The sequence below is a fragment of the Camelina sativa genome, chromosome 4 (genome assembly GCF_030686135.1).
Source record: "Camelina sativa cultivar CO46 ecotype springtype chromosome 4, ASM3068613v1".
NCBI classification, from domain to species: Eukaryota; Viridiplantae; Streptophyta; class Magnoliopsida; order Brassicales; family Brassicaceae; genus Camelina; species Camelina sativa.
This window is the reverse complement of record NC_141883.1, coordinates 28,323,032-28,340,744: the sequence shown is the minus strand read 5'-3', so window position 1 is coordinate 28,340,744 and position 17,713 is coordinate 28,323,032. Positions and strand designations below refer to the sequence as shown.

The 17,713-nt window shown below is 34.7% G+C and overlaps 5 protein-coding genes across 6 annotated transcripts; 3 read left to right on the top strand and 2 right to left on the bottom strand.

The window, feature by feature from the left end:
• Positions 1-1,834: 1,834 nt before the first annotated feature.
• On the top strand, positions 1,835-2,920 carry LOC104782306 (protein LURP-one-related 8). Its single transcript, XM_010507202.2, has 2 exons — positions 1,835-2,284; positions 2,411-2,920. Exons 1-2 carry the CDS (start codon positions 2,048-2,050, stop codon positions 2,762-2,764), a joined length of 591 nt encoding a protein of 196 aa, XP_010505504.1. The 5' UTR covers positions 1,835-2,047; the 3' UTR covers positions 2,765-2,920.
• Positions 2,921-4,141: 1,221 nt separating this feature from the next.
• LOC104782305 (uncharacterized) lies at positions 4,142-6,740 on the top strand. Its single transcript, XM_010507201.3, has 8 exons — positions 4,142-4,617; positions 4,719-4,866; positions 4,957-5,107; positions 5,212-5,337; positions 5,414-5,494; positions 5,623-5,815; positions 5,901-6,171; positions 6,282-6,740. Exons 1-8 carry the CDS (start codon positions 4,423-4,425, stop codon positions 6,515-6,517), a joined length of 1,401 nt encoding a protein of 466 aa, XP_010505503.2. The 5' UTR covers positions 4,142-4,422; the 3' UTR covers positions 6,518-6,740.
• Positions 6,741-7,161: 421 nt separating this feature from the next.
• On the bottom strand, positions 7,162-8,898 carry LOC104782304 (cyclin-dependent kinase B1-2). The gene is made up of 4 exons (XM_010507200.3): positions 8,106-8,898; positions 7,940-8,009; positions 7,648-7,786; positions 7,162-7,500 (listed from the first exon to the last, which is right to left on the bottom strand). The coding sequence occupies exons 1-4, from the start codon at positions 8,767-8,769 to the stop codon at positions 7,408-7,410; spliced, it is 966 nt and encodes a 321-aa protein (XP_010505502.2). The 5' UTR covers positions 8,770-8,898; the 3' UTR covers positions 7,162-7,407.
• A 3,550-nt stretch (positions 8,899-12,448) lies between these two features.
• On the top strand, positions 12,449-15,525 carry LOC104782303 (KH domain-containing protein At2g38610). The gene is made up of 7 exons (XM_010507198.3): positions 12,449-12,841; positions 12,946-13,037; positions 13,404-13,555; positions 13,767-13,883; positions 13,980-14,096; positions 14,239-14,382; positions 14,833-15,525. The coding sequence occupies exons 1-7, from the start codon at positions 12,756-12,758 to the stop codon at positions 14,983-14,985; spliced, it is 861 nt and encodes a 286-aa protein (XP_010505500.1). The 5' UTR covers positions 12,449-12,755; the 3' UTR covers positions 14,986-15,525.
• Positions 15,473-16,933, bottom strand: LOC104782302 (acid phosphatase 1-like). Of its 2 annotated transcripts, none has more exons than XM_010507196.2 (4): positions 16,797-16,933; positions 16,275-16,662; positions 15,975-16,187; positions 15,473-15,883 (listed from the first exon to the last, which is right to left on the bottom strand). In XM_010507196.2, the coding sequence occupies exons 2-4, from the start codon at positions 16,637-16,639 to the stop codon at positions 15,706-15,708; spliced, it is 756 nt and encodes a 251-aa protein (XP_010505498.1). In that variant the 5' UTR covers positions 16,640-16,662; positions 16,797-16,933; the 3' UTR covers positions 15,473-15,705. The 2 variants fall into 2 exon arrangements, with proteins under 2 accessions (XP_010505498.1, XP_010505499.1); XM_010507197.2 differs by having other exon boundaries at positions 16,896-16,933.
• Between the last annotated feature and the right edge of the window lie 780 nt (positions 16,934-17,713).

Here is a 17,713-nt window from a genome sequence, read left to right as displayed (position 1 = left end):
TGGTACATATAGAGAGAGTGAGAGGAATCAGATTTGGTTAGGAAGACAGGGAGTTATTAGGTTGTACTACATCTGTAATATATTAAAGAGAGAACATATTCTTTCATCAAAGTGCATGCAGCGCGTAAATCGTCAATCCATTTGTTTATATGAAAGTGGGGGGACGACGTCTCTTACCATCTCAAAGGTCGTAATCAACTTTTGTGTACATATGACGCATAAACCGCAATAATCTTTTTTGCTATTTTAAACAGACGATAGATAACGAAAGCTTGAGATTTTTTTTTTAAAGATTAATAAGGTCAACGTAAGTGGAACATTCATTATTATAACACAATGGACGTGGAAAAATATCATAATGAAAAATAGAATATGATATTTTCTAAGTTTAAAAAAAATAAAAAATCTTTAGTGGGAATTTTCGTTGGGGATGGTTTTATTTTTCTTCCCACCGCTAATCGCTTTTCAGCCACACACCTCCCTAATGTTTAAATTACTTATAATGATGATATAGTGGTGGTCCTCCTTTCATCATATCATCTATTAAAAAATCTTAAACCCAAAGATTGGTTCAAAACTCGATTTTTTTAACTCGGTTATATTTTCTTGTCAATGTTTGAAATGATTGTTGTTTTAATGTGTATATATGCTATCCACTCGTTCTTATCCTCCTCCACTAGATTACCTTTTCCTCGACTCAACAACGTCCATGGTAATAATAATAATTCAAAGCGTGATTGGCTAGCTATTAAAAATATGTTATCGGATGTTTATAATATGATTGGACTAAGAGTCATCATGATGACCAGAAATATTAGAATTGGGACACCTGCGTGAAGTTTGATCCACAAAGTGATCTTCAAAAACTTGATATATCAACAATACTATTATACATATGATACGGTTTTCAAGTTTTATCTTAGAGAGTATAATGTATTACTTTCTTTCTTTCTTTTTGTTGGCCTTAAATCATATATTACTTTCGGTTCAGACACACATGTAGTCTGTTGTTGAAAAAAAGATACAAATAAAATACTTTCAGTTGAATATTTGGAGAATAATGCGATAAATCCTACAAGAATAGGAAATGAAAAAACATTAGAGACTCTCTCAGTACCTTTCCCATTATAAAAAGGATATCGATGCACACTGGAAATGTCGATGGATTATGGCCCGTAGGTTAGATTCTTTTCTTTTTTTTTGTAGCTAGACAGTAGACAATAATATTCTCATCATCTTTTGATTAAAAAAAGTTGTAAGATCGACAAAGAAAAATTAGAGAAATGTTTAGACGCGAAAAAAATGGATAAAAGAAAATAGATGTGAAAAGTAAAACAAATATACTGTATTCGTCTAGAAAAGTACAAAAATAATTATATGAAAGAAATTTCCCGAAATACAGTACCACTTTGTAATTGAAAAACGAGTGCCTTAATAAAACCATAATATTTTATAACTCTAATTTTAAAAACGTCTTTCTAATTTTCCTTGAATAAATCGATTTAGTTTATGAGTTAAAAAAAAACAATTGCCAACAATATATAATTTCTGCAAAGTTACTTTAAAAACTAGAGCATATGAAAACTAGTGTTTAGTGTCAGATTTATATTATACGTGAGACCATAAGCTATTTTGTGGGGCCAATATTTGGTCAGAACAAGATTCAAACAACAAGGTTTCGTTATAATATTTTGTTGGAGTTTAGGTGAAATGCAAAACCGTTATTATAATAATATTTGATTATAGAAAGGAATCAATCCATTAATTTACATTAATGCATTTTAAAGAAAAAATTTGGACCTAATAAATTAAAGAGAAGATATCTTATAGTAATAGACTGACAAGGACAACTCTCAAGTGGAAAACAAGAAGATGAGAGACCATTCTTTTTCATTTGAGCACCTCATTCTCTCTTTTTCTACGTTTGTATATATAAACACCCAAACACCTCTTCTCATTATTCCCACATACACAACATCAACTCATCTTCTCCAACAACAACAATCATCAAACACACATAGAAACAAAGAATAATCAAAAGAGAGAGATGACAAAAGTTCACCCTAAATTCCCAAACACATGCGACGAGAGCTTGTGTGATAGTAAAGCAGCCGTGGTTTTAACGGTGTGGAAGAAGTCCCTTCTCTTCAACTGCGACGGATTCACAGTTTACAACGCCAATGGAGAGCTTGTCTTTAGAGTCGACAACTACATGAATTGTCCTAGAGACAACATCGTCCTTATGGACGCTTCCGGTTTACCCCTCCTCTCCGTCCGCCGCAAGGTACTTTTTTCATTTTCTTGATAATATTCTTGTCATGATTTGAGACATTTAATTATAGTGATGTCAACCACAATTATTATGAAACTAATCTTAAATTTGCTTTTTCTTGTTAATTGAATTGAACAGAAGTTGAGTTTGGGAGATTGCTGGATGGTATACGATGGAGAAACCGAGAGAGACCCGATATTGACGGCAAGAAAGAACGTTAACATAATAACAAACCGGAGGACCTTGGCGTGGGTTAGCTCAAAGAGGACGATATTGTACGAGATAGAAGGATCATATAGTCAAAGAAGCTGCAAAATATTGGACGAGAGGAGAAACAAGAAGAAAACGGCGGAGATCAAGAGGAAAGAGACGGTGATCGGAGGAGTTGCCTTTGGCAAAGATGTGTTTAAACTTATAGTTGAATCGGAGATGGAGCCTCGTGTGGCCATGGCATTGACCATCATCCTTGACCAAATGTTTAGATCTTCTTGAATTTTCCTTTTTTTTTTTTACGGTTTAAAATTTACGTGTATATTAGTTACTTTTTGTTATGTAATTTATGCATTGTGTTCCTTCCTAAATGTACACATGATCAGAGACAACCTTTAGTGCAAAATAAAAAGAAAAGACACATAGTTTTTTAAAAAACTTTTGGCCTTTGGGACTACAAAAATGCAATTGTCGATGGATATTTTTAGAGACAAATCAACAATGATGGCTTTGGTAGAGGCTGATGATGATTAAGTCGGCTATATTTTATAATTTTGTCGGTCATGAAAGTTTGATGTCATGTTAACCAGCAAAATAAATTACTAAAATGATTTGATACAAATACTCTTTAACATATTTGCTACAACAGAGTTAGTTTCTGTTGTAAGAAAAGAAAAAAAAGACTTGAGTTTCATAATATCAAGTTTTGTGCTTTGGTCAAACTAGTATTTAATAAAAGGACTTGCACTCCAGTAATGGAGGAGCTGTTGAAGGCCACCAAGACCGATTTAGCTAAAAATCAACTACAACACACTTCTTTAAGTGGGAAACAAAAAGAAAGCCTCGGATAGGGTGAAGTAAATTTTAAGCTAAGCTCGGTTCTTAAGACCTTTTGATTTGATAATCATAAGAAGAGACTTGGGAGTCGAAGAACGCATTTAGAGATTTGATGCAGCTAAGATGCCTGTCTTGAACGGCTTATAGTTCCAAAATTATTTATCTAAATAGTGGAATTGCAAAATCATTATAAAATAGAGATTTTGAACTTAAACAAGTATCATCTATTTTTCATCTCGTTGGAAGCAGAAAAGCAATATTTTGGTGTACAATCTTAATTTGATACAAAACTTATACTACTATTACGATATTTGCACCCCATTTACATAGTTAAGTTTTGATGCAAAAGCACAAAATCATCGGTTTATAAAGTTGGAGGTCAAAATTTGTGATTATTGGCCAAAATTACCAAACTAGTTGGGATACACTACAATAGTAAATTTTTTTAAAAACCATTTCTCTCTTTTTACTATATTTTGGATAAAATGATGTGATAAAAATAACGTTATTATTATAAACTTGCGTAGTTAGAATTTGCCGCTAAATGAAAAATTTCGAATCTAAAATTAAAATTTGAAAACCGCGTAAATAGTACATTAGCGCTAAATTATGATTTTGGCATAAAATTGACAAAATTAGAGTTTCGGGCTGAATTATAAAATCATGATACCAAATTTGCGTTAAAAAATTGATCCTAAGTTGTAAAGTTACACAACCAAAACTGTTTTTTCTTCATTGTACTCAAGATTTGATGCCAAAAACCGCATAACCATAGTTTTTTTTTTCATTCCAGTATATGTTGATTCACCGCGAGACATACACACACACCTAAAGCTTCTTACACTTTTTAAAGCCCTTAAAACAAAAACAAAAAATATCGAAAAAATTAAACTTTATAGAAAGAGGCAAATAAAAAGAAAAAAAAAGTTGTCACATTATAGAAAAATGTCATAAACCTAAACTATTTTGTTCTTATGATAAAATCCAATTAATTCCGCATAGATTCAGATTAGCCCATTTGGAGCCTTTAGTTGGCTGTTGTTGTTGGCAACAACAGTTTCTTGGAATTAATAAAAAAAGCAAGCTTTTTTGGATTTGATTTGATGATGGAAGGAAGAAGAATCATAGCAAACCCTAGACCTTGCGGCGGTAGAAGAGTTGTCGCCAAGAAGAGGTCTCGTCCCGATGGATTCGTCAACAGCGTTAAAAAGCTTCAACGCCGAGAAATTTCGTCTCGTATGGATCGAGCTTTCTCAATCAGCACCGCTCAAGAGAGATTCCGCAACATGCGTCTCGTGGTATGTTGTATTATCTTCTTCTGATTTCTTCGATTTTGGTTAGTTTGGTTCTCCCAACTCCGCCAAAGTCTGAATCTTTTTGGATTTTTTGGTGGGTTCAGGAGCAATATGATACGCACGATCCTAAAGGGTACTGTTTAGTTTCATTACCTAATTTGTTGAAACGAAGCAAAGTTATTGAGATTGTCGCTGCTCGAGACATTGTCTTTACTCTTACTCAATCTGGTGTCTGTGCTTCTTTTAGCAGAGGTACTTACTAACCCCTAACTCTTTTATTTGGGTGTGTTGTTGTGTCACTGTGATTTTTGATGGGAGTTGTTGTTTTTTATGTAATTGCAGATACGAATAAAAGGGTTTGCTTTTTAAATGTTAGTCCTGATGAAGTCATCCGGAGTTTGTTCTACAACAAGAACAATGATTCTCTCATTACTGTTTCTGTTTACGCCTCTGACAATTACAGCTCCTTGAAATGCAGATCCACTAGAATCGAGTATGTCTACTTACTCTTGTGTTTGTTGTCATGGTCTTCTTAAGTTATTAGTTCTCAGATTTGTGAAAGTAATATTTTTTTTAATTCTTTTTGGGTACTGTTAGGTATATTCTGAGAGGTCAAGCAGACGCAGGATTTGCTCTTTTTGAATCTGAATCACTAAAGTGGCCAGGTTTTGTTGAGTTTGATGATGTTAATGGGAAGGTGCTGACATATTCTGCACAGGATAGGTATTTCTCTCGTCTTTATTATTCAGAATGTGTTGACTTGAAGTTCCCTCAACTGAGCCACAGTCTTACTCTGCAGTGTTTACAAGGTGTTTGATCTAAAAAACTATGCATTGCTGTATTCGATATCGGACAAAAATGTTCAGGAGATTAAGATCAGGTGAATTTTCTACATCTTTCTATGTGTCTCGTTTACAAATGTTGAAGTGAGTTGATTCATAGTGTTTTCTTGATTGGGATTGAAGACTTGTCACTCTTAACTTGTGCATGCATTTTAACTTGCACCAGTCCAGGGATAATGCTGTTGATTTTCAAGAGAGCTGCGAGTCATGTTCCTTTGAAGATTCTGTCAATCGAAGATGGCACGGTTCTCAAGTCCTTCAATCATTTGCTTCACCGAAACAAGAAAGTTGATTTCATTGAACAATTCAATGAAAAGCTTCTAGTTAAGCAAGAGAACGAGAATCTCCAAATACTTGACGTGAGTGGTGTTTTGTTCTTTGTTCAAACCGTTTTATATATTTTGCGTTTTTAATGTTTCTAATACAGTTTTATGTTCTTAAAAGGTTCGAAATGCTGAGCTGATAGAAGTTAGTAGAACTGAGTTCATGACACCATCAGCATTCATATTTTTGTATGAGAACCAGTTGTTTCTAACATTCCGGAACCGTAATGTCTCTGTGTGGAATTTCCGCGGTGAGCTTGTGACCTCGTTTGAAGATCATCTTCTTTGGCATCCAGACTGTAACACAAACAACATCTACATAACAAGCGATCAGGATCTGATCATCTCATATTGCAAGGCAGATACCGAAGAACAGTGGATAGAAGGAAATGGTAAGTAGACTCATCATCCACCCTTTCAAATCAAGAAACCTCGTTATAGAAATGCTCTGATTTGTTGTTGTGCTATTGAGACATTGTTGTGATTTTGGCTGATTATGCAGCGGGGTCAATTAACATAAGCAATATCTTGACTGGTAAATGCTTAGCTAAGATAAAAGCAAATAATGGCCCTCCTAAGGAAGAAGACAGCAGCAGTAGTGATTTGGGGAACTCCATGCAAAGGAGAAGTGTGGTTGCTGAGGCTTTGGAAGACATAACCGCTCTCTTCTACGACGAAGAACGGAACGAAATATACACAGGAAACAGACACGGCCTTCTCCATGTCTGGTCTAATTGAAGCTACCCGTCATTTGTTTCTTTACATTAAGCAGCTTTGAGGTTTCTGTATCTTGTTCTGTTTTTCAACTGTGTAATATGATCTGTAATTTACTGTGTTTGAGCAGCAATTGTGGTTGTAATGAAGCAGCAAATATTTGGGGGGAATTTGGCTCCCCATTTATGTACACTAGTATGATCATTTGTCTACTTAGAATATTAAATTTAAGAGATTGGTTTACAAATTTGATATTGTCATTTGTCCAAATATTAACAAGCGATCCATGATCTGATCATCTGAGATTGCAAAGCAGATTACCGAGGATCAGTAGATAGAAGGAAATGGTAAGCAGACTTGAATCAAGAAACCCTATATGAAACTGTTCAGCGTGGTCTGATTTTCTTGACATTGTCGTAGTTTTGGTTGTTTATGCTGCGGAGTCGATTAACATAAGCAATATATCTTAACTAGTAAATGCTTAGCTAAAATAAAAGCAAGTAATGTCCCTCAGAAGGAAGACGCGTGCAATAGTAGTGGTTCGGGGAACTCCAAGCAAAGGAAAAGTGTGGTTGTATGAATGAAACATACATGTATCAGCGGTTTACATTAATCAGCTTTGGAGATCTCTGTATCTTGTTCTGTTTTCTCAATTGTGTAATACCATGTGATCTGTAATTTACTTGTCTATTTGAATAGCAATTGTGGTTATAACGTAGCAGCAAATAATACATTTGCATTCTCTTCAATTGGACAAACAAGCTGTTCAGTTTCTTTTATATAAGTAAAAATATCTCTTTAAGCACACAGAATAAGACACCAAGATGATGGTGGTGACAAGAAATTTGAGCCGTCAGCTTCAAAACTCCAAAGAGAAGCCTGATGGGTAATAGAAGCTTGCAATTTGCCAGAGGTCAGAACTGAGATTTGTCAAGGCTGTCAAAGTAGGGATGATCCGTAGCTGCTTTTGCTGAGATTCTATCAGCTGGATTGTACTTCAGCATTTGCTGCATTTGATCAAAAAATGTTCAAACAAATTATCATTAACTAGGAACCCCAACAGAAAGAATCTGACTTTTAATCTACTAAAGAGATCAGAGAATCTTAGGCCACAGACTAATCCAGCAATGGTCATATTTGAAAAAAAGCATTACCGTGAGAAGATCAATCCCTTCAGGAGATAGTGATGGAACAGCACGTGATAAGTCTTGCGATTCCCACTTTGGATAGACATGCCAGTCACGCAATGCCATTACACCCGGCCATTGCTGCTCAGTTGGTGTTCCTAGCAATCTCCAGAACCAAAAACAAAACCATGTTTTAAGATACACATTAGATTGATACTAGAGAGTCCCTATGTTCTAAATAAGTTCACAAGAACTGAACCTAAATGAACTAAGGTGCTAGACTGATTCCTAGGCATAAAAAAAACTATGAAGCAGATACCTGAAAATATGAAGCAGCTGCTGAAACTCAGAATCACCAGGGAAAAGAGCTTGCCTCCTAATCATCTCAGCTGCAAAAAAAAAGAAGTGGTAAACATCATTAACGCAAAAATAGCAGAACAAAGACGGATTCAAAAGGGTATTATAAAACACGATAGAGCACTAACCAAATATACAACCAACAGACCACATATCAACAGCAGTAGAGTAATGAGTAGAACCAAGCAAAACCTCAGGAGCTCTGTACCATAACGTAACAATCTCATGAGTATAAGCCTTGAGAGGCACAGTGAACGCACGGCTAAGACCCAAATCAGCAATCTTAAGAATCCCTTTATCCTTATCCAAAAGAAGATTCTGCGGTTTAAGATCACGGTGAAGCACACCATGGCTATGACAATGAGCCACACCTTTCAAAAGCTGAAACATAAACCTCTGCACAAGTGAAGCCTCAAGCGGTCTAGGATTCGAACCTTTCCTATGAGAATCTATAAATTTCTTGAGATCAGTGTCGAGATACTCGAAAACGAGGTAGAGATTTGATTTGGGAGAGTGAGTAACAACAGGTGGAGACGACGGTGAGAATGAGATCGAGGAGTCTTTGGATTGAAGAACATGTTCGACGCAGAGGAGACGAACGATGTAGATTGATTGAGAAAGCATCTGGAGAAGAGAGATCTCGCGAAGTGCCGTTGGTGGTATACCTTCTTCGTCCATCTCGAGTCTCGTCTTCTTCAGGGCGACGAGTTTACCGGTGGTTTTCTCCATGGCTTTGTAGACTTTACCGTAGGTTCCTTCACCGACCTTCTCGAGCTTCTCGTACTTGTCCATTGATTGAGATTGAGGATTTTGAGTTTTGGGGGTCTTCTTTATAAACCCTAAATCCCCAATTTTGGATTTTTTAGATCTGGTAAAGGCGCCTCTTTGATGATTTAACGTTAACGATTTTTTTTTTTTTTTCTTCACGTGTTTTCTCGTGTTTCCCGCTCCTTTATGACTTTGAATCCCTCGCACGCTTCGCACGTACGAGTAATATTTTTATTAGTCAAGGCTATTTAAAAAAAAAAAAAAATTCATGATGAGTTCAAATGTTGATGATAATATGACTCTCAAGCTCTGTATATATAAGCCAAAACTTTTAAATTTGTGCTTGTAGTGAGACTTAAAACAATCTCCCACGAGAGTGTCCATTTTCAATTGAAAAAGGTTAGCACAAAAATATAACAAAATCGATTACGCCAAACAAGAGAAATTATAAACCAAACAATATCAAAATTATTCAATATATATTTGTTTATTGATTAATTTATCAATCTTTACAAAGATATTATTTTACCGGTTGAAATACATAAAAACCAAGATATATTCAAAATGCAAATGACAAAAGGTCATAATTAATCTTGATTAAGATTAATATTCGATGTCAATTGATGACCAAATAAAATTTTCTGATCCCTAGAACCTAAAAAAGAACTAAAACATGTTTATTGATCATGAGGGTTAAGCATGTGATGTAATCTTATACTACTAAAACATTAGAAATACAAAATACTAAAAAAAAAAAAAAAAAAAAAAAAAAACGATACCCATGAGATCTATGCTTCTCTCTCAAAACGACACTTTACTACAAAACCGTTTCCAATCTCCATAGATTCCGGCTGACGCTGGCTTCTCCGGCGTCGGTCGGCCCCTTTTCTCTTTTCAGTTTTTCAATTTATCTTTCTGCATAGTTTTTACCTAGTTATTTCGGCAAATCGATTCTCCGATTCTCCATCCTTTACTCTTTTGGCAAGATGATGTGGACAGATCTGAGTCCATCAATTTTACTAGTACCTTTCCCGACTTGTGTGGTGTTTCATCACATCCAAACTTCACCGGGAGTCTTGCCTTTGAGGTGGAAAAGGGTTGTGTCGTCTCTTCTTTGTCGCGGTTGGAATTTTTTCCAGATTCGCGTTTTCATTCTCTTCTTCTCGAAGAGTGTTTTTCTGACCCTACTCAAACCTCAGGCTAAGAGTAATTGTGTCAGTCTCTTTCAATCTCCGATTGATGTTTTTTTGTTTCATCTCCCATATATGCTATGTTCTTTCTAATTTGTTAAAAAATTACATGAGAAACAGAGAACAAATTAAGATTTGGAATCCGGGAGTGACTGTTGGTGATTCCATTATTTGGGAGAGTTTAGGACTTCATTGGTGTATTATTGTATCAAAATTGAATGAGGGTTTGATCACATATAGGCGACAATATATCATTGATAATTGTCAGATATGGAGTTTGAAGAATGTTTTAACAAAGCGTCGATGGAACTGTATTGTCATGATAGGGTCACAAGAAATTAGTGTTATATTTGATGATGCCCATGTGGCGTTTTGGATTGAGGTTGCTCAAGAGATGGGAACGATTCCTATGGCAATGATTTTACTTTTGACTATGCAGTCTAACAACTTCTGACTATGATTATTCAAATCCCTAGCATTTTGAGTGTTGTTGTTGATGGTGTTGGTCAAAGTACAAGATTACGCAAAGTTTTGTGGCCTTCCCTCGTGAGTCTTAGTGTTTTATTGAATTTTATCAAGAAGATCTTCCCAAAAGATGTTATGGTGGAGAAACTATTCGTGATATGTCAAAGAATTTTACAAAGTCAAGATATATCATAAAGGCTTTGATACGGAAGCATTGGTACCATTATGTCTACATTCCAAAGTTAAGTTCGGACACATTGGGTTTACAGTTATGGTTTTGTAAAAAGTTCAGCCACAAAACGCTGAATGCAAATCGTAAAAATAAAAAATCAAATATGAAGTTCGACAATAACCGATCATATGAACAGTTAGCGAGTAAGACTACTCTTCGGAAAGCATCGTCAATCTCCCTTCTGCTGCTGTATTTTTCTCAGTGTATGGCGCATATATCTGCGTATGTAATAATTGTGTTCCAGTAATTTTGTACGACGTCTTTGTAAATTACTCTTTAAAATTAAATGAAAGTTTGATTTGCGGAAAAAACAAAATATACTTGTGATGCTCATTTATGTTACAAGGACACTCAAAACACATGGCTTTCTAAACAATATATGAAGTCATGTAATTTCAGAAAGTCATAAAATCATCAAAAGAATTCTATGTAATTTAAGGGATTAACTGAGGTCAAAAATAAAATAAAATAAGGGATTAACTCAAAAAAATAAGAATGGATGAGAAAATAACTGTTTAAAAAAAAGTATAAAGAGAAAAATAAAGATCAAAAGCAAAAGAATGTGCTTCATGTGGATTATAAACAAAGGTTCATTTGTTTAATACTAAAAAAAAGTATTGGACAACAAGAACTAAAATGAAATTTAGATTAACAAAGTAAATGAAAACAAGAAAACAACATTCAATGGTAGGTATTGACTAAGGAAAGAAAATAGTGAACCGAAATACTCCTTCGGTCTCTAAAAGATTGATGTTTAGAATCTTTTACATATTTTAATAAAACAATGATTACTGTGTTTAAATATATTTTTTTCTTTGACTAAAAAGATATTATTTAATTTTAAATCAATAGCAATTCAAAATTTTAAATATTTTCAATGATTACTTTTTAAAGTTTACAAAATATGTTATAAAAAAACTATAAAAGTTGATTATGAACCACGGTTAACTGCTTTACAATGTGGTCAACAAAGTTATCTGCACACCATTTTTTATTTTTAATTATTTCACTTCAAAGATACGGATTAGCATGATACTGTACTTTGTTTTAGTATAAACATATAATATACTGTATGTAGAGGTAAAATCCATAATTTAATTGTGCGTTACATGTTGAAAAAGTCTCAAACTCAAACCTAACCATCCATCCCTACAAAAAAAACACATTTATTGTAAAATATTAAATGTAAGGAAAATAAAAATACGTATGTAAAGGCAAAAAAGACAGCTCTAATTGAGCGATGGCATGGGTGACACGTGTTCAGTTTTAGCGGCGTTAAAGATACTACGGTCTACGTAGTCTCGCACATACCCCAAAGTTTCTCCCCGAGTAGTAATAATAATGTTCTTCACCACTCATTGCTATTGGAGAGGTAAATTATAAATCCATATGAAATTATAAATTTTAAAAATCAAAATACATATATTTTGAAATAATATATTTTATCCATATATTTGAATCTTTTTATTTTACATTTTTAAATTTATTTAAATACATTTAAAACATAATATAAATTTTGAAATTTAAAAATAAATCATTAAATGAATAACATGAAATTTTAACAAGTATTTATAAATCATATAACCAATAATACATACTTTTAATAAGTATTTTAAAATCAATAATTAAATAACATATAATTTTTATTTGCATTTCCAAATTTATTAAAATCATAAAACCAATAACCTTATATATACACACAAAAAGAATCAAACGGCGACGGTTGATTTCAACCTTTTGTAATAAAAACCAGAGAGATCCACGCTGTCACTTATTACACAAACTTTTTATAGTTTCTTTCTTCTGTCTGTGAGTTGAAAATTACATATTTTTTTCTTTTCTTTCCCAGAAGATAAATAATTGTTTTTTTTCTTTCTAATAAACAAAAAAAAAAGAAGAGGAAAAAAACCAAAAAAGAAAAGAAAAGAAAAAAAAAAAAAGTCTGGCGTCTTTCCTGCAGAATTCACATTTGGTGTCTGCTGCTGGCTTTCTCTTTCTCTCTCTACTTTCTGCGATTTCCATCAAAACAAACCCTTTTTGCGCAACCATCTTGGTTTTGGGGGTTCTTGTACAGAGAAGAAGATACAAAGCCACACACACACACACACCTAAAAAGAAACCTCATGTCTGGTTTGTATAATAACTCCTCTTACTTCTCTCCTGCTCGAGCTGCTTCTCCTCAGATTAGAAGCACTCCTGAGATCGACAGGTTTTGTTTTCCTTTTTTTCCAAACACTCTTTTTTTTTTTTTTTTTAATTGTGAAAAGGAAAAAAAAACGATCTGTGTTGTGTTCTGTTTCTTGTTTTTAACAGCTCTCAGTACTTGACGGAGCTTCTCGCCGAACATCAAAAGCTTACTCCTTTTATGCAGGTCCTACCCATATGTAGCCGTCTCTTGAATCAAGGTTCCTTCTTTTTCCCCTTTTTACTAATTTTGATTCTGATTCGGATCTAAACTTTTCTTTTGTTTTCCCACACCCCTAAAGTGTATAAATTTATACTCTTTTAGCTCTCTCTCTATCTTCTGTTTTCACCAGATTGGATGGGGGATGATGACTTGATCATGTCATTTGATTTCTTACAAAATGTTCAATTCAGTTAATCTTAATTAGTTCAAGAGAGTGAGATCAAGTTCGTTGATCTGGTTCTTCAATTTTTTGTCTGTTTGAATCCGGCATTACCTTACTTTAGTAGTAGCCTCCTTTTAGAGTGTCAATTGACTTGTGTTGTTGTTCTTACTACTTATTATAAAAGGGTTTCTTGATTTGCAGAGATGTTCAGGGTATCTGGAATGATGTCTAACCAAGGATTTGGTGATTTTGATAGACTTCGACACAGAAGTCCCAGCCCCATGGCTTCTTCTAATCTTATGTCTAATGTCTCTAACACCGGGTTAGGCGGCTGGAACGGCCTCTCTCAGGAGGTATCATCATCTACCTTTTTTTTTTTAATACAACCACTCTATTTCATAACAATAACTTATCCAGCTACACAGTTGTATAGTTGGTGATCTGTTCTAAGCCATGTTCTAATGTTGTCTAGAGTATCACCTTTGCTAGAGTACTAGAATGCTTTTACGCTAGCTTCTGTTAAGCATTGTGAGATGATGAGCTAAAACACTCACTTTCTTACAGAGACTTAGTGGAACACCTGGAATGACAATGGATTGGCAAGGTGCACCTGGAAGCCCCAGTTCATACACCGTCAAAAGGATATTGCGTCTGGAGATTCCTGTAGATAACTATCCTAATGTGAGTAGTCTTATTTATGTGTGTTGTTCATCATATGCTCCATCATAGATGGTAATATTTCTCAACTCCCCATTCTCATTTCCTCTGTTTTGTCAGTTCAATTTTGTTGGACGACTTCTTGGCCCTAGAGGCAACTCTTTAAAACGCGTTGAAGCTACCACAGGTTGCCGTGTATTCATCAGAGGGAAAGGATCAATCAAGGATCCTGAAAAGGTGAGATCCATGAAACATTTAGGGACTTTGTCAAACACTTTCACAAATTAACCAACCAGTTGAGTCCAATATTGGTGTTTTGGCGTTTATAAGAGTATTGAATAACATGTTTACTACTCGTGTTTTTGATGATATAATGTAGGAAGATAAACTAAGGGGAAGACCGGGCTATGAACACCTGAATGAGCAGCTTCACATCTTAATAGAGGCAGATCTTCCAGCGAGTATCGTGGAGATACGTCTGCGACAAGCTCAAGAAATAATAGAAGAGTTACTAAAGCCTGTGGTAACACTCATTCTTCTCTTCCATTACTTTTAAGTTATTTCTTCTATTATATGTTTTTGGTATCAGTACAAGGCATTAAGAGAATAGTCCTCGTCTTCCATGAAGGGTATTAAAATGAAAGGACACGTTTTTATTTTAGGTTTTTTCCGTAGCTGTTTTGTCTCAGTGAGACTATTAGTTATTACCTGTAGGGCCTCTATTGTTTTGTCTCAGCGTCCATATTTCAGTACCATTCTTTGGAGTTTGTGGTTAGTGTTCAATTATGCAGACATGTACATGTGTGACCACTACTGTGACGACCAACACCAGTCAAACAAAGTAGCGATTGGTGTATTCGCACACGCCAAAAATATGCCATCTTGTATTCAAACACTTACATTGTTATGTCATTTGACTATTCTATGTTATCAAAATGCAATAACATTTGTTTATTTGTTTGTTATAATGAAGGATGAGTCGCAAGATTTTATAAAGAGACAGCAGCTGAGGGAACTAGCGTTGCTAAACTCGAACAACCTGAGAGAAGAAAGTCCAGGTCCAAGCGGAGGTGGAAGCGTTTCGCCTTTCAATTCAAGTGGTAAACGCCCCAAAACAGGATGCTAAGAAGCGTTTTGTTTGTCTCGCCCGAAACAACATGCTCCTTTAAAAGCCTTATAATGGTTTCTTCAACCAAAAGAACATGTCTGCATGCATACACAGACGCACATGTGTATATTTGGTTTCTCCAGTTGTGGCTGCAATGGTGGTGGTCTGGTCTTAAGCCTCCCTGGTCTCTCTCTGGTGAGTGACCCTGTGTGGCCCTTTTTCCTTTTTTCTTCCATTATGTTTTTTTTTTCTTTGGTCGTCTTTATGAGAGACGACGTCAGAGATTCATTACAGATTATTTAAAAAAAAGATTCATGCAAAAAAAAAAAAAAAATTAAGGAAGAAGGTATGAGACATATATATTATATATAGGGAGAAAATAGATGTGGTGGCTTGGGAGGGTAAAGGGCGAGGGTTGAAATTCTTATTGTAAAAACATAAACCAAAAAAAACAACAAACATTTATTGGATTGATTCTTATCTTTTGATTTTTCATTTTTGAGACTTTGATGTAAAAGTTTGGTTCTTTTTCATTTTCAAATATATCTTTTTTTGTCAGTTACAATCATATTTTATATTTTAACAGGATTACTTTGCTACAAATATTAGAAATTGTAAAACTAACACAATCTGTTTTCTAGAACTGCGGTTTGATTTGTTCAGACATTGATTGTTGTATAACTTCAGTTGAGGCATACCCTTGTGTACGAAAGAAAAAGTGGTTAAAGTAAAAAAGTCTTAGGGAACAAAGTACATAGGATTAGGAATCTTAAAGGTACGATCCCCTGAATATTCTCCTTGTAAGTCACTCCACTGATCGCCTACATTACCCCAAATCCTGTAACCTTGTTCCATCATTTCCTTTCTGATTCTTGATTTGTATGTTATTGCGCTTTGTCTTTTGTTATCTGCTGTCCTGCAAGTACGTAGAATATTTCGTCCAACATTGTATGTGACTTGATATTCCAAAAATAAATCTTTAAAATAATTAAGTAAGCCTCTCTTACCTCATAATCAACCTTTCATAACCAGTATATCCTTGGTTATGCAAATTTTCTTGTGTAGCCTGACGAAGTGTCTCTTCATCTCTTCCAGTTACTAGGAAAACCTTGAAGCCTGTTTCTATTAGTGTATTAAACAATTCAAGAACAGGTTGTATTGCTGGACACTCTCCTTTCATCGACCATGTTCTAAATCCGGTTGGATCATAAGGGTCGCATCTACATATTAACAAATTAAACATATTATTTAATTTGGTATCCAAGAATTTTTCGGATCATAGGTCTAGGAATGAAGCGTGTACGTACCCGTATCTCTTAAGCCGATAGTAAAAGACGTTTGACAAGCAAGTATCATCAACATCCAAGATCCATGCGTCCATGCCATCACCAGGAAGGACTATCTCATTGAGATAAACCTTAATTTGGTCCACAATTAACTGGACGTCTCTGTCATATTGACCAGCTAGCATATATACCTCAACGTAACGGAGACATTGCAGAGGAACTATGCGCCACAAACGTACATTGTTGGTCTCTACTCCTAGTCTCCAGCTCAAGCAATAGCTAGCACCATAGTTTCCGTCCATCGGCCATGGGCTTGTGCTGGTTGCCACTGAGGATATTGTGAGAAAGATGAGAAGCAACGTCTCTTTCCTACTCGTATGATCCATTGCTCTTGATTCTTCTACTTTATCTACGCACGCGTGAAGGTTTTATGCAAAGATAAGTAGAGATATGAGTAAAAATGTGTAGGGAAAAACTAGTGACTAGTGAGCAAAACTTGTTAAGAAAGGAAATTGACATAATACAAGAGGAGAGAGTTCACACAAAGATAGAGATCGAGAAAGAGAGAGCTTCGTTACTGGTGAAACAAGAAGACTAATGCTTGTAGTAATGCTTGAAAAGTGAAGATCAGAGTAATAATACCTAGAGTGGTGGTGGATCAGCTTAGTTAGTAATTTAGTATTGTAGTCGTGTTATAGACTAGTATTTAAAGAGTTTTGGTTCGGTAGAAGATTCCGGATGAGGTTTCATCCACTAAGTCGCACCATTTTTTACGACCAATTAACTTAAATTATGAGGTAAGCAAAAGTATTATTTAAATTTTTGAAATGGGGTCAAAACCAGCACCGAACATATTCACTAACACACATCTATCGCCACTATTTATATTCTGAACACATTCACATCCTCTACTATCTATAAAGTGGCGCATGATATCTTTTAGTTAGTTCTATATAACACTATTACACTAGGTGGATGAGCTCACTAGATTTTTTTGTATTTCCTCACTAATTTCCACGTTCATATCCAAGTTTTTGTTTTAACGATCATCTGATTTTGGTTCAACAAGTTACATTTGTCAGTCTCCGAGCTCATGCGATATATTAGAGAAAAAAAAATATATATATATACAAATTTGCAATATAGTCTTAGCTAGGAGGGTGTTATTGACTTATTGCTAATTATCAAGATACCAATAGATACAAATTTGTCAAACCAACAAAAAATGGACCGACCAAACAAGACTACATTTATGGATTGGATGCTGACAAGGATTAGATTGTTATTAAATTTTTGTCAACAGAAAAGTGGATGACACGTACGTTAGTAGTCTAATGGAAAATGTAAAGGACACCAACTAATGAAGTTTAGAGTTTGTCTGTCAACACTACTAAATTGGCAAATTCCGTTAAGAGATGTTGCCTTTAATCATTAAAAACTTAAAAAGAATGCTTCAACTA